Below are 15503 nucleotides of genomic sequence, written 5' to 3' on the forward strand. Positions count from 1 at the left end.
TGTGTGTGTGTGTGTGTGTGTATATATATATATAAACATTTTTCAAATATTCCCCAAACATTAACTGCTGGTGTGTGTGTTTAAAGCAGAACTCCAGGCAGAATTTTCCTTAAAGGAGAACTATGGGGTCAGTGTTTTTCCCCATAGTTCTCCTAAGGGTAACGGGAGGACACAAACTAGTGTCCTCCCGTCACCCTAAGCTCAGTATACCGCGAGCTACAGCTCGCAGTATACTGAGACGCCGGAGCGGATCCCGACGTAGATGATGGGATCCGCCCAGCTGCGTGAGTGACAGCTAGCTCTGCCTATCTAGAGGCAGAGCCAGCTGTACCCGCCCCCTCCCTCGTCCGTTCTGCCAGTCAGCGCTGGCAGATTGGAGTGGGGAAAGGGCAATCCAGCCCTTCCCCCTGTCACGGCAGAGAGCTGTGACAGGATCGAGAGGTGAGCAAACCCGGTATGTGTTCGCTCACCTCCTGATCTACTGAGCCGACCTGTGACAGTCTCATTGTCACAGATCGGCTAGAACTATGAGGTGAGTGGAAATCACTCATCTCATAGTTCTCCTTTAACGCTTGCAGTTGGGCTGTCCCTGCACTGCAAGGGTTAATTGCTCATTTTTGTCTTGGTACTAAAAATACTAAAAAAGTTAGACTCACCCCATCCTGTGAGTCGATTTGCAGCGGTCTAAGGTCCGTAAATCATCATGCTCTATACACCGTGTATAGACGTGAGGATGCAGAGGAACATTCCAATGCAGTAGCGTAGGAGAGGACAGACTCCAAAGACCGGAGAACCAGGGAGCTGGCTCAGTGCTTCGGGTGAGTATATCCTTTATATATATATATATATATATAGATATCTATATATATATAGATATATATATAGATATCTATATATATATTTTAGCACCTAGAAAAAAGCAGATAATCCTTGCAGTGCGGGGGTAGCCCAACTACAAGGGTTAATAACACTTTTGCCCAGAGTTCGATGGTAATCGATTCACCTGCAGTGAATGTTTGTTGAATTTCACATTTATTGCTTTTCGAAATATGCACCTTAATGGTATCGTTTTGTCTTTGTTATTGTTTGATGCATTTTTATGCAGTTATAAAAGCCAAGTCATCATCACTGATTATTATTATTGTTGTTAGTCTTATTATCGGCATTTATATAGTGCTGACAATTTACACAGTGCTTTCTGAAGCCCATCCACTGCTGTGCATAGAAATGAATGAAGTGTCACGTTTTGACATTTAAATAAAGTTACAAAACCCAGAAAAGGTGATCAATTTAATGTGTTGACTGGGCCCTCAAGAGACTGTGTTTTAAAAAAAGTTACAGGTAAAATCAATGAACTGCTAATTGCTGTCTGGAAAACTTGGAGTTGAAGGTGCAGGTACTGGGGTTGTCTGAAGCCAAAACCTTTATTGCTGTAGTTTAAGGGCCTGTTCACATGAAATCAGGTCCTGATCAGCAGACGTGGAGCTGCTGATGCATTGCGTTTTTGGCCGCGTTTTTGATGCGCTCCAGCTGGAGTGGGGCTGTTAGTATGTTAGCTGCAGCGCAGTGCGTTTTTGATGCGTTTTTGACGCGTTTGCGTATCCGTTCCGTTTCCGGACCTGACAAAATGTGACATGCAGTATTTTTTCTGTCGTAAGCTGAACGGACTGCGCACGTGAGAACTGGAGCCCATAAAACACATAGGGATACGTTGGGATGCATTTTGAGTGCAGCAGCGTACGGAGCCGGTCAGCACACAAAACGGACGTCTTGTGAACAGGCCCTTAGGCTCTGTTCACACCTAGGCGTATCGAATATGCGCGTTTCTCATGCATTTTTACCGCGATTCGCCAAACGCGCGTTTCTGAGGGCTACTTGGCTGTATACCAATGGAAACGCGCTACAAAAACGCCGCAAAGAAGCTCATGTACCTTTTCAGGCGTAGGCCGTTTTGTAGAGCGTTCAGACAGGCTGAAATACGTCAAGGTGTGAACCATACCCATAGAAAACAATGGGATTTTCATGTTTGAGCGTTTTGTAGAGCGTTCGTAGAGCGTTGAACGCGCTACAAAACGTACAGGTGTGAACCAGGCCTTAATTAGAGTAAGGGAGGATTATTTATAACCCCCATCATTTTTATTTTTTTTGTGTCATGTGCGTCCCATTGGAGAGATTTCCCTTTGCTTCCTGTCTAATAGGCACAACATGAAGTGAGAGGAAATCCCTTCAAAGGGTTACAACTCTGTCCGTTTCTTTTATAATTTTTTTTGCCATCTGAGCACCATTAGGAAGATTTCCCCTCACTTCCTGTGATAGCCACAACAGCAAGTGAGAGGAAATCCCTCCAAAGAGAGAGAAATCCCTGGTGGTCAGCAGGGACATCGGAACTAGTGTCCCCATTGGAAGATTTCCATCTATTCCTGCTCTGATAACAACATTTGGGATTTTGTTTCACTTTCAGTGGTAACGATCACCAGGGGAAATAGAGAGGATACATCTTCCTAATGGGGCAATAACAACCTGACAGGAGTTCCAAACCCTCCCCACTTTATCCGAAACTTTAAAAAAAAAACAGGTTTTGGCTTCAGTTGCAGTTTAATCTCCCCTTAGTACTAGTTGAATCATTGACCTGGAACAGGCATGTTCCTGTCAGGTGTTAGGATACCTGATATGCAAGAGATTGTTCTGCAACAAGAAAAGAACGCTAAGGGCCTGTTCACACGACATCCGTTTTCTGTGCTGACCTGATCCGTACGCTCCTGCACTAAAAATGCATCCCAATGTATCCCTATGTGTTTTATGGGCTACAGTTCTCACGTGCGCAGTCCGTTCAGGTTACGACAGAAAAAATACTGCATGTCACATTTTGTACGGTCCGGAAACGCAAAACGCGTCAAAAACGCACTGCACTGCAGCTAATATACTGACAGCCCCACTCCAGAAAAAAAAATGTTTAGCACCGCGTCTCCAGATCCACACCTCTGACCAGGACCTGAAAATCATGTGAACAGGTCCTGAAGCATTTACCTTCAAAAACAGACAGCATTAGCAGCACTCCTAGTTCTGTTCGAACAGATTCCTTTCAAATTCACTCAAATGCTCACTGGACATGCCAATGGCTACCTCCTGCACCCTCCTTTTTAGCCAGTGCTATGATGGGCAGCCTTATTGCCCAAAAGTAAGGGGCAGGAGGGGACCTATCAGTTAGCGACACTGCCAGAAAGTGTCAGTATTTGCATATTAAGTGCCCTGGAACTCAGTGGGTACCATGATCGGCATGTACACTATTATTGGCTTGAAGCACTGATGTTGTGGATTTTATTCCCACCACAGCATGATTGTATGTTCTCCTATGCAAAGTTCTAAAACATGCATGTAATTGCCTGCAGTGTTTGTGACAATGAATGGGACAGGCACATTAGACTGAAGCTGATTGGGTGAAAGGACTAATGTAAATCATATGGACTAATGCCTTTCACTATGTAATATTTGTCATTGATTTCTTTTTCCAGATGTGACATACCCAAATGGGTTTGAGTAAACTAGATGTGCTGTACAGGCGGTTGCTCCTAACAAAGTTTTTCATCCGCGGATGGGGAAAACCTGAAGATTTAAAGCGGTATGATTATAGAGCTGAAATATAATTCATGGGAGATGGTGTGCTTGGTTATTCATAGTAGTGTTAGTCATCTTCCATAATTCTCTGCGGTAATCGTTCTACCTGTAACATCAATTTAAACTAGGAGTGGGCAAACTCTGGCCCTCAAGGAGCTACAAATCACCCCATCATCCCCCCAATCATCATGATACCATCATCCCCCCAATCATCATGATACCATCATCCCCCCCCCCATCATCATGATACCATCATCCCGCCCATCATCATGATACCATCATCCCGCCCATCATCATGATACCATCATCCCGCCCATCATCATGATACCATCATCCCGCCCATCATCATGATACCATCATCCCGCCCATCATCATGATACCATCATCCCGCCCATCATCATGATACCATCATCCCGCCCATCATCATGATACCATCATCCCGCCCATCATCATGATACCATCATCCCGCCCATCATCATGATACCATCATCCCGCCCATCATCATGATACCATCATCCCGCCCATCATCATGATACCATCATCCCGCCCATCATCATGATACCATCATCCCGCCCATCATCATGATACCATCATCCCGCCCATCATCATGATACCATCATCCCGCCCATCATCATGATACCATCATCCCGCCCATCATCATGATACCATCATCCCGCCCATCATCATGATACCATCATCCCGCCCATCATCATGATACCATCATCCCGCCCATCATCATGATACCATCATCCCGCCCATCATCATGATACCATCATCCCGCCCATCATCATGATACCATCATCCCGCCCATCATCATGATACCATCATCCCGCCCATCATCATGATACCATCATCCCGCCCATCATCATGATACCATCATCCCGCCCATCATCATGATACCATCATCCCGCCCATCATCATGATACCATCATCCCGCCCATCATCATGATACCATCACCCCCCCCTCCCCATCATCATGATAGCATTGCATACGAAGAAGCAGAACTCTTTCTGATGTACATTTGTTATGTCAGATAACACTACTTGAATAGAAAATTATTATGTTTGTTGAGCAATTTAAAATATATTTTTCATCACTGATTTTTTTTTTAATGCTAAAAAGTCATTTTTTGTAAAGGTGAGCTCAGGGAGGACCAGCAGAGCTAAAGTCTATTTCCTTCTGCTTCAGTGAGATGTTTGTATTGTAAATAGGTGTTTATAATGTGCACAGCTTGGATAAAATGTATATGGTGCGAAGGACCACTGCTCTTATCGTCAGTTTATATTTATGTTTACAGAATATTTGAATTTCGTAAGATTATTGGAAATAGAGAAACATGTCAGCATCTGGTTCCTAAGGATTACCCGGTGTATGTTGACAAGGTAAGGCTTCCATTTACTTAGGTTGCCCATGCACAATTAGTATATTACTGCTGGTTTCATCTTGGTTCTACTGCTGTGGAATTTGGATCAATGAAACCTAGCCCAGGGCTCAGCAACTTTTTCCACTTTTACCAGCTTTAGACAACCAGTGTGCCAGTGAACAATAACATGCCATAGTCTCGGTGCCAATACCGAGTATTTGGGCGAATACTCGTACTCGCTCAACTGCTCCGATACCTTTCCCGATACTGGAACTTCCAGGCAGAGGGAGATTTCCTCTGACTGGCAGTGCCACGAGGGAACATGGACCCGGGAAGCTGGCTCCATACTGTTTGACCAGCTCGATGCTGATTGCCCGGGACGCCAGCTTCCCAGCCAATGAGCAACAAGCCGGGCAAACAAATCTGATAATATGGTGATGCAACCCCCACCTTGCAGACAAATCATTTCCCTCACATAGATCCTCAGCAGCAGTCATTATCGGACCAGTCCCTCAGCCAGCTGGGCAGACACCGCTCTCCAAGCTCTCCCGAATCTGCCCACGCCTCCTGTGTGCACAGCGCCAGCACCACCTGCTTGATGCTGTTAGAGGGTGTCTGAATGACAACACTGGGCAGTCTGCGCAGTAGCAGGCTGAGGGCCGATCACATGGGCGCTGTACACACAGGTAACGTGGGCAGATCCGGGAGAGTGGTGTCTGCCCAGCTGGCCGAGGGACATCTGTGGTGCGGTAATGAATGCTGCTGAGGATTGATGTGCGGGGAATGAGGTGTTTGTAGGGTGGAGGTTGTGTCACCATATTGTCACATCTGTTTGGCCGGCCTCGATGCCGATTGGCTGGGAAGCAGGCTTCCCGGCCAATTCGGCATGGAGTCGGCTTCCCGGGCAATCTAGAAGCCGGTCGGTGGGTAATGACACACCACCTGATTGCCCGGGAAGCCGGCTCTATGCTACCGGAAGTATCGCTACTCGGTATCGGCGAGTACCGAAATATAAATATCGGTACTCGATACCGAAAAAACGATATCGGTGCATCCCTAGTTTTCAGGGTTTGCACTCGTTAGTGATAAGTTAAACACATTTATTATTTGATCATTGAGTTTAGCTTCTCATTAACAGTACAATAATAGGTGCAAAAACGAATTTACTGGTGCACGCGCAAGTACCAGTACTTGTTCCCACTTCACACTATGCTGGCATCTGTCAATATACTACAAAGCCCATAAACTATCTGTGGCAGGAACTATACCATCTTCTTCATCTACCAGCTCCCCTCCCTCCTTCTCGCCCGCATGATGTAGCTGATGACATAACACACTTAATCCCAGTTTCAATCATAGATTAGGGTACAGCAGGCGTGTGTGCTAGCTGGTGGAAGGGCAGGAAGCCGGGCTCCCTCAGAACAGCACACAGACATCCTTAGCCACCAGCGTGCTTTCACTGACATCAGACAGTTGGGTTGACCAGACTTTCTAACAGACAGCCTAAGTAGCTGTTAATTACAGCCAATGGCATTACATGCCAGTGGAGAAGGCATTGTGTGCCTACCCAGGCACATGTGCTTACTAACCCCTAACCCAGCCTGTTATTTATCTGTGTGGCTAGAAAATAGATCAGTTTTCTTTTTCTGTAACAACCTATAACTTGTGATTATGTTTTGTGCTTTGATTTAGGTTGAAGAACAAACAGATTGCAAGATTCTCAATGGACATTTTACCTCACCTTTAGTTCACTATGTGCCAGATGTTATGCCCAGTGAGTCGGTCATAGCACGGTAAGTTTGGCTGCTGACCTTCCCAAAATGCAGTGTTTTTTTCTAGAGGTCTTATAAAACACAAAAGACAATGAGACACCTACTCTGCTTGGAATCGGTCACTTTAGTGACAGGACCCACTGCAGTCCCTTCAGCAACTCTCCTGGAAAGATTGCAATGGGTCTTAGTGGCATGGCTACAGATTCAAAGCAGGGAAGCATGTCAGTTATTCAGAGATATATGTTTCCTAAGCTGCCTATTTGATGAGACATTTGCTCATTGTGTGTTAGTGGCAGTACTTAGCTATGTGTGGCCACCCCATGTTTATTGTCCCTTATTAAAGCTGATTGGTTGTAGGAACAGCTGATTATATGTATCCACTTCTTCCTCTCTCCGATTTGTTTTCGGATTTCATAGTAGTCAAAGTATAATTCGCAGATTGTGAAATGTGCATGTATAAATACATATGCCAATTTGTTTTTCCTTCTTCTGCTTGTATTATTTATTTCTCTTTTTCGTCGCTGGGGGACGCCAAAGACCTCTGATGTTTATCCAAAAGAGAATTGTATTTTATGATGAATACAAATAACTCCATCTTCCATGTCATTGGAAGTAAAAAGCAATGATGAATAGTTATATTCATGCAAGGTAATATATCTGGTATATTGTTTTTATTATGTTAGTCAGAACACTATTCTGTTTTATAGGTTTCAGTTTATAGTGCCTAAAGAATGGAAGAGCAAGTACAGGCCTGTGTGCATTCATCTGGCTGGTACAGGTGACCATGTAAGTCTAACTTCCTATAGGGGTCTATATATAATGGATTCATCCATTATTTAAAAAAGATGCACCCATCTGAAATTTCATATGACTTAATACAGAGATTCTATAGGAATTCTATATTCTATAGGAATATCCTGTTTTTAAATGATGGGCAAATAGGGCACATTATGGCTGAATGGGCAAATCTAGTTTTGTACTGAAATCTCTCTATTATGTGTTGTCAACTGCTAAGGGGCAAATCTTGTTGAATTTAAATGTGATGGGCAAATCTTGTTTGCTATTAGAATCTCTCTTTCATCTTGTATGCGACAGTTGATAAGTGCATGTTTTAAAATGTGATGGGTGGAGCCTCGTTGAAAATAATGGGCGAATAGGGTGACTCTTCTGAAAATGATGGGTAACTTCAATACAATTAAAGATGACTGTCCAACAAACATTCAATGTGGGAATCTGACAAGATATCTTTTATGAAATGTTTACTCTGAGCCTGATGAAGGGGACCCTGCGTGGCCCCGAAAGCATTTGATGACACTCTGATGACTGACATCAATACATGGATTTGCACTGTCGTGCTGGTGGCGTTTCTACACAAGACTCTTTTATGAATAGACCCCCACATTTTACATTAATATGAGGGAACATAGTCAAAAATGAAGAGGGCTTTCTGCGATGGTTTTTATTGAGACCCAAGTATATGCATTTTGCTTTCATGGGTTTTCTAGTTTCGGTGTTCAAACCATCAAACAGAATGGACACTGCCACATATGTAACTGATAGTAGAGGGGACATGGGGTCTATGTGATTATTCTCTTAATTATATCTCTGTGTTATGTGCATTATTATTGTGTTTAAAACAATGTTTTTGTGTTGCCCCTAGAAGCAGTTCAGATGTTCTTTTATTTTTGGAACTTGAACTAGGAAAATACATATGGAATCTGCTCAATTGTTTCATACGTAAACATATGCATGAAGAGGTCAATAATAAAACGGCAAAATTTCTAAACCCAAGACCTGCAGTTCTGCTTTGGCCTTTGTCTTAAGAATGCTCAAACGTTGTCTATAAATGGTATACATGAATGCAATGTACTTTGTTTCTTGGCATATAGTCTTTTTGGAGGAGAAGAACCCTAATGGCCCGCCCAATGCTCAAAGAGGCTGGAATGGCTTCCCTGTTGTTAGAAAATCCTTACTATATCCTTTAAAAATATATTTTCTATATAGTATTTGGTAAGTAATTTTCTTCTTAGTTACTGTTTTCCTGTTTGACTTGTTTCCTTACTAAAGGAAACCTCTACTAAGACTAAGTACAAAGACGTGCCATTGCTGACCACCTTCTGGACTGCCTTCTGACTTCAATGCTTTCTTTCTTTCTTTCTTATCTCAAGCATGCAGTTAGAGAAATTCAGAATTCTTGATCTGCATACTTCCAGATCAGTGACTAAAGTACTAAAGCCTGTGTAACAGCCAGAAGACTAACATTTTCAGAAGGAAAGTTCAGCATTGACTATTCACTTATTTTCTTAGTACAGGTTTCCTTTACAGTCTGTCAATAATTATGTCACTAGGAAAGGCTTGTGTTATGTCAGATGTGGAGTGTTCAGATTTTTACTGACTGTCTTCTTACTTCTACAGAGATTGGCTTTAAAGTGCAGATCTCAACTACAAATGGCACATCTGTTGTCTAGCTGGAAAACTGTCCATTGTCCACCTTCTTTCCTTGGTGCGTTGGTTTTCAGCTTCTGGCTTTGTTTTTCTGTCGCTTGAACTTTCCGCACAGATAGCTTTGATCATGTGTACTATACACTTATCAAGTCTGCTAAATGATTTTTTTCACACCCAGAATGTAATTTACTGATACATAGCACCTCGGTTCACGAACGCTTCTGTTCGCGAACAGGAAGTTGTCAACATTTTGCTTCAGTTTGCGAACTCCGCATCAAGTGACCAACACAACCACAGCCATCTTCCCTGCTCTGACACATGGTCGTGGCTTCCTCTAGACGAGATCGCGGTCTGATCACAGTTTGATTAGGTTCGCGACCATAATCGTGAAACAAATTAAGTTTGTGAACCGAGGTACCACTGTATTTTAACTTCAACCTGACCCCCTACTTCTAATGCTTAACCCTAAGCCTTAGGTGGAGATGGTGCTGTTACAGTGAAAAATACAATCATGGCAGTACTAGTCACAAAAATATAGTTCTATTGAAAATGTAATTATAAATTATTAGCATCAAAGTCTGTGCTCTAAAATGAAATGAGCTTTGTTTATTACTTGTAGTTCAAATGGCAGTGCTCTTTTTGTCTTTTGAATAGTTTCTCGTTATTATGTTTTTCTATACAACTGTATAAAAAATGCCTCTGGAGAAACCTTATTACTTTTCTACAGTGCCATGAAAGATCATGCTGTAAAAAAGTAGAAGTAGTTGTGTTTTACATATTATGATAGCTGATTATTTTCTCATTCTAGTTGTAGCTTTTCTAATCAGGAAGTTTTGACCTTGACTTTGTGTACTTGTACTGATAAAACTCTTGTGTATTTTGGTAAAGTGCCAAACTGCTTGCTGTTACTGTTCATCTGTTTATCTACAAAATTACACTAACATTAATACTTTTTCCTTGACCAAAATTCTTACATGGCTGCAGAAAACCAAAGGACCAACTGTAAGTATCAATTACTTGTAACCTCCCAAATTTTTTATTTAATTTTTTTTTTGCTGTTATGTTTTGTTTCTTAGATGTAGATTTAATTAAAACTATACAGTACATTACCAATTCATAGATATAAATAAAAATAAACACTAACAAGCCGGTATTGCTTTTATCATTGCCAGAAGCCAATTATGTGCATTTTTTCTCCCACAAATTTTTTTGACCCTGTTGACTTTTTCACTCATTCCCTTTGGCATAGTTTGCAGATAAAGTGTTTTCAAGTAGCTCTACTTTTCTAAAACATCCTCCTGGATGGTTCACAAGAGAGATAGCTCGGTCCACCTGCGGGAAACAAAAGATCACAGTTTAAAAGGCTCCCAGAAGCCATCACCTTCAGTTGTTGTGTTTCCTGCAAACAGTCCATGTAGCAGAGGAATCAGTTGAAGGGTGTCTGGCAGGAGTCACATGCTACACCGTTGTTCTTCTAGGACCACATTCAGACTCTGTCTGCCCCTTGTTTGATGTTACCTTCTTTCAGTTCATGTGGTTCTTCTATGAGTGCTTGAGACTTCTTGTGCAAAGAAAGGTGCGTGGAAGTGACATTGGCAGGACATGCGCACATTATGTGGTGTAGGCTTGTCCATGCTGGAACTCTGGGTGCTTGCAACTGGGCCGTTTCCGGTCTATCCTGGACTGGGCAGGGGAAGGATGGGTCCAGAATTGATGCTTGTGACTTCTCGTCACTGGGTATAGGAGCAACTGTTTATGGGCTCCTTTTGTGGGAGCACTCACAGCAGCAGTCAAAGCCTGGGACATGGCTGCCAAAGCTGGTGCAGGATCAGGGGATGCTTGGTGGTCCAGATCTTCAGTCCTGCATCGTGTGCTTTTTATTATGCTGGAACCTAATGCAGCAGCTCCTGTGGAGTAAGGCATCGATTCCACAGTGATAACACCCTCCTCTCTGTGGATGCATGTTGACCATTGGGGTTGTAGAGAATGTTGGGGCCTTATCACCATACAAGGTTACCTAGCACTCATTGGTGTTGGTACACTTAATGGAGGCCTTAGAGTGGTGATGTCGCCTCAAACTGCCCCCAAAGCCTACGGCTGCTGGTTAGGTACCTAAGGGCTGTACTGGCTGTGTACCCTTTCTGAGTTGTAGGCCAGATCTCAGGACCTACCATCAGAGAAAACCAAAAGGGGATGTGGTTCTAAGCTCTCAAGCTCGTGGAAGAAACTCCTGGACCAAGAGTGTCTTGTCGGGTTGGTGACTTATCTTTTCAGCCTCAGAAGATGGAAATCATTTGTGCACCCTATAACATAAGATCTCCTCCACACCAAAATCCTTATGTTCAGTACTAGAAGATGTTAAACACCCACCTCCAGTTTTGCAAACTGCGGGACCTGCCCAGTTGTCATCCAAATCCCTGTTGCATAAAATACCAAGCAAGTCTTAAGTGAAGGTGGACTCTGTGAACTTTTCGAAGGAAGGTGAAGAATTTTCCTCCAGATTTTCAGCCTCAGAAGATGGAGAAAATGAGGAAAGGGAAATATTCTGTACTTCAAGATATTAGGGCTACAGCTAACGATTATTTTTATAATTGATTAGTTGCCCGATTATTTTTTCAACTAATCAATTGGTTGTCTACAAAAATCTCTCTCCTCTCCTACCACTAATCTATGATGAGAATAGTTGCCAACTATTGTCATCGATTAGTTGTTGCAGCCCTACAAGATATATGCTTATAGTCAATAAAACTGAAGAACTACTCACAGCGATATACTGTACGGAGCAAAAACAGACAAAGGTCAAATCCATTAAGGTCAAACTGTACAGGGGCTTGGAGGAAACAACTCGGCATTGTTTCCCCATGTACCAGTCAGTGAGGAACATCATACTCATGGAAGCATGCAGAGAAAATTTCCCTTTGATGAAGACTGCAAAGTTCCAAGTCTAGTGCCCTTAACTGGACACCTCTCTTGCCATGTATTTCAAACGTATGTAGGAGATAATACTATGGCGTCTATTCACTTAATTTCTAAAGCAGTGGCATTTATGGCAGATGGATCAGCAGAGGCTTTATGCATGATCCCTCGCACCACCACCTTGGTAAACTTTTATTATACGCCGGGTAGTAAGGCACAAGACCTGGGTGGGTGATGCAACTTCCAAACGTAAACTCAGTGAGCTTCCATTAGACAGAAGGCTAGCTTCCGGTCCGGAGCTAAAAAGATACTAAAGTGATTGGAAACAAGAATAAGGGCAGATGTACAACAATAGACATCCCTTTCAAAATAATAACCAAAAGCCGCAGAAAATGGATAAAGGAGGAGCGAGAAAGAAATGGGACTTCTAGGGAATGTGGACAAGAAAACCAAGATTGAACAATTCAGAATCATCCTGATTGTTTCCCTATGACTTTGGGGGGGGGATTTTTATGCAAGTAGGCATTAGAACCCCCAATGTTGTGACAGGAGATGCCTCCTTTTTGGGAGCATCGAGTCCTACACCCTCATCTGTGGGAGATGCAAATGGCAGCCTGGATCCTGAAAATAGGATACTTAGAGACAGGTTTTTCCAACAATGTGACAGAAATCCGGTCACTAGGACCATCTGCAAGATCTGGAAAACATACCTGTGCTGGGCCCACAGTAACAGCAGTTAGTACAAGAAACTCACCCCTGTACTGGAATTCCTGTAAACTAGGGGGAACAAGGTAGCGTCCAGCATTCTTAAAGTTCACAGGGTATCCTTCTATATAGTGATGCACAGATACCATTTTTTCCAGAGTACGAATACTAATACTTTTCCTCAAGTACCCGCCAATACCTTTTTTGTTTAGTGTCATGTGACAGTTTTTTTCTAAAACAATACAGACTAATGATATTACGACAGTGGTGGAGTGCCAGGGCCCAGTCACTGTTGTGACACTGCTAGTTCTGCCACTTATTCCAGGCTGTAGAGGGAATACAAATCAAAGCAATGCATTATACAGCAATGCAGAATATTATGAAGCTACATACTCTTGTGTTGCTCACCAGGGCTGTGCAGGGTCTGGCCAGGGCTCCTTCTCCTTTTAAAAACGATACCTATTTTATATGTAACACAATGTGTAAATTTGAGGCCATAAGGTCCTGTTTGTTTGATCTAATGTGTACCTTTTCTGCTTAAAGCCTGGAAAGTCTAATACCTTCCTTACTGTGCTTTTGCCTAGTTATTTATGTATTAGATGGCTCCCAGTGCTATCCAGTAATCTGTAATACTGTAAAAGTGTAATGTGCTGCATTTTGCAGGTCTGCATTCTTGTCCTGCATGACCAAGAATGTTTCTGCGTACCTCTTTTTGTCTGTCCTATACAGGAAACGTTTCTAAAAATAAAATCTGACTAAAAAAAAGTTAATGTCGTGGCCCTATCAGTGTTAAGCAATTCTTCAAAACTCTTCTTAGAGTCAAACCTTCAAAAGTCCTAACAATACCTCCATGGGACCTGCAGATAGTTGTAGATAGACTTAACATCTCCCCCTTTGAGCCAATTACAAACACTCCTATCAAACACCTCGCCATTAAATTGGCATCACTAGTTGCTATTACATCTGCCTGTAGGATCATCGAAATTCAACTCCCTACAGTGGAGGAACCCTTCTTACGTTGCTTCAAAGCAGTTGATGAACAGTTGAGGAGTGATCTGACTTTCCTGTCTAAGGTGACTATAAGTTTTTACAGGAATCAGGAAGTGCCTCTACCATCCTTCTCTCCACAAGCATTAACCCCCATAGAAGACAGGTTCGCCACTTTGGATTGTGAAAGATACAAGAAAGAGCACTCAGTCATTTTGAAAATCTAATGCCCTCTTTTTCTCTTCAGTAAACTCAACAGAGGAAATAAAGCATTCAAAGTACAAATTACAAGATTGACCTGCCTGTTGACTAGCATCATTTACACAGCAGCAGTGAAAACCTCTCCCCTATGCATTACAGCTCATTTCACATGGTCTTTCTACATGTCCGAAAGAGATGAAAGAGCCAGTGTCTCTATTGAGCAGTTTTGTACAGTAGCCACATGGACTAGCATTAATATTTGTAAAGCATTGACTGACCTTTTTGTCCAGCCAAGATCAAGCCTTTAGCAGGAAAGTGCTCCAGTGCTCCCACCCTAGGTAACATCTTGCTAGTCTCTTTATTTTCCCATCCTGGAGGATGATTTGGGAAAACTCAAATTATTATTCAGTAACTCCTTTTCCATGAATCCTCCAGGACGGTGATCTTCCCTCCCTTTGTGCCTGTCTTTGTTGTATTTATGGTTAAGGCTTGTCAGTCATATTACTATTAACTGAAGGTGATGGCTCCTGGGAGCCTTTTAAACTCTGTGACCTTGTTTCCTGCAGGTGGGTGGAGCCATCTCTCTTATAAACTCTCCTGGAAGATTCATGGAAAAGGAGTTATCAGGTAATGACTTAGAATTTTCAGAATTTTGACAGCTTCTTGGTTGGAGTAGGCATACTTTTTTTCCCCCCCAGATTTGATCTGATCTCCCACAGACAAGACATCCATCATGTGTACACTAGCCAAGAGTGGCTCTTTGTGTGTGTGCATACTGTATGTGTGTGTACATATATATTATGTATAGTGTATATATGTTCCAGTATTGTATTTATTACTCTGTATTTTTTTGTAAATAGTGCTGTACAGTATATGCTACAATTACCCTTTTTTCATTGTTACATCTTTGATTTTTGTGCTGCTATAGAATCTTAAAAAGATTTGGTTAGATTTCATTAATATACATTCATAATATGTTTGATTAAATAAACATAGGGTGAGATTAGCATTGCGCATGTCTGTAGCATATAGTAAGGATTATCAGTAATGTACCACAACATGCTAACCTGTGTCCATATAAACTAGTTTTTAAAGGAGAACTATGAGGTGAGTGCTTTTCACTCACCTCATAGTTCTAGCCGACCTGTGACAATGAGACTGTCACAGGTCGGCTCAGTAGATCGGGAGGTGAGCGAACACATACCGGCGTTCGCTCACCTCTCGATCCTGTCGTGGCTCTCTGCCGTGACAGGGGAGGGGCTGGATTCCCCCGCTCCGATCTGCCAGCGCTGACTGGCGGAACGGACGGGGAAGGGGGCGGGTACAGCTGGCTCTGCCTCTAGATAGGCAGAGCCAGCTGTCAGTCACGCAGCTGGGCGGATCCCGGCACAATTGTTGGGATCCGCCTCAGCTGCGGCGCCTCAGTATACCGCGAGCAGCAGCTCGCGGTATACCGCAAGCTACAGCTCGCGGTATACTGAGCCTAGGGTGATGGGAG

General features: G+C 42.8%; 1 protein-coding gene across 3 annotated transcripts in view; it reads left to right on the plus strand.

Moving 5' to 3' along the window:
* ABHD18 (abhydrolase domain containing 18) overlaps positions 1-15503 on the plus strand; it is a 29231-nt gene that overhangs the window by 3344 nt on the left and 10384 nt on the right. For all 3 annotated transcript variants that reach the window (XM_018565955.1, XM_018565957.1, XM_018565956.1), the window contains 6 exons: positions 3513-3619; positions 4914-4998; positions 6672-6772; positions 7459-7537; positions 8641-8725; positions 10171-10198. In XM_018565955.1, coding sequence (XP_018421457.1) covers positions 3528-3619; positions 4914-4998; positions 6672-6772; positions 7459-7537; positions 8641-8725; positions 10171-10198 — 470 coding nt within the window. In that variant the 5' untranslated portion in view covers positions 3513-3527. The remainder of the gene's footprint in view (positions 1-3512; positions 3620-4913; positions 4999-6671; positions 6773-7458; positions 7538-8640; positions 8726-10170; positions 10199-15503) is intronic.

The sequence above is a fragment of the Nanorana parkeri genome, unplaced genomic scaffold (genome assembly GCF_000935625.1).
Source record: "Nanorana parkeri isolate BGI_ZX_2015 unplaced genomic scaffold, ASM93562v1 scaffold903, whole genome shotgun sequence".
NCBI lineage: Eukaryota > Metazoa > Chordata > Amphibia > Anura > Dicroglossidae > Nanorana > Nanorana parkeri.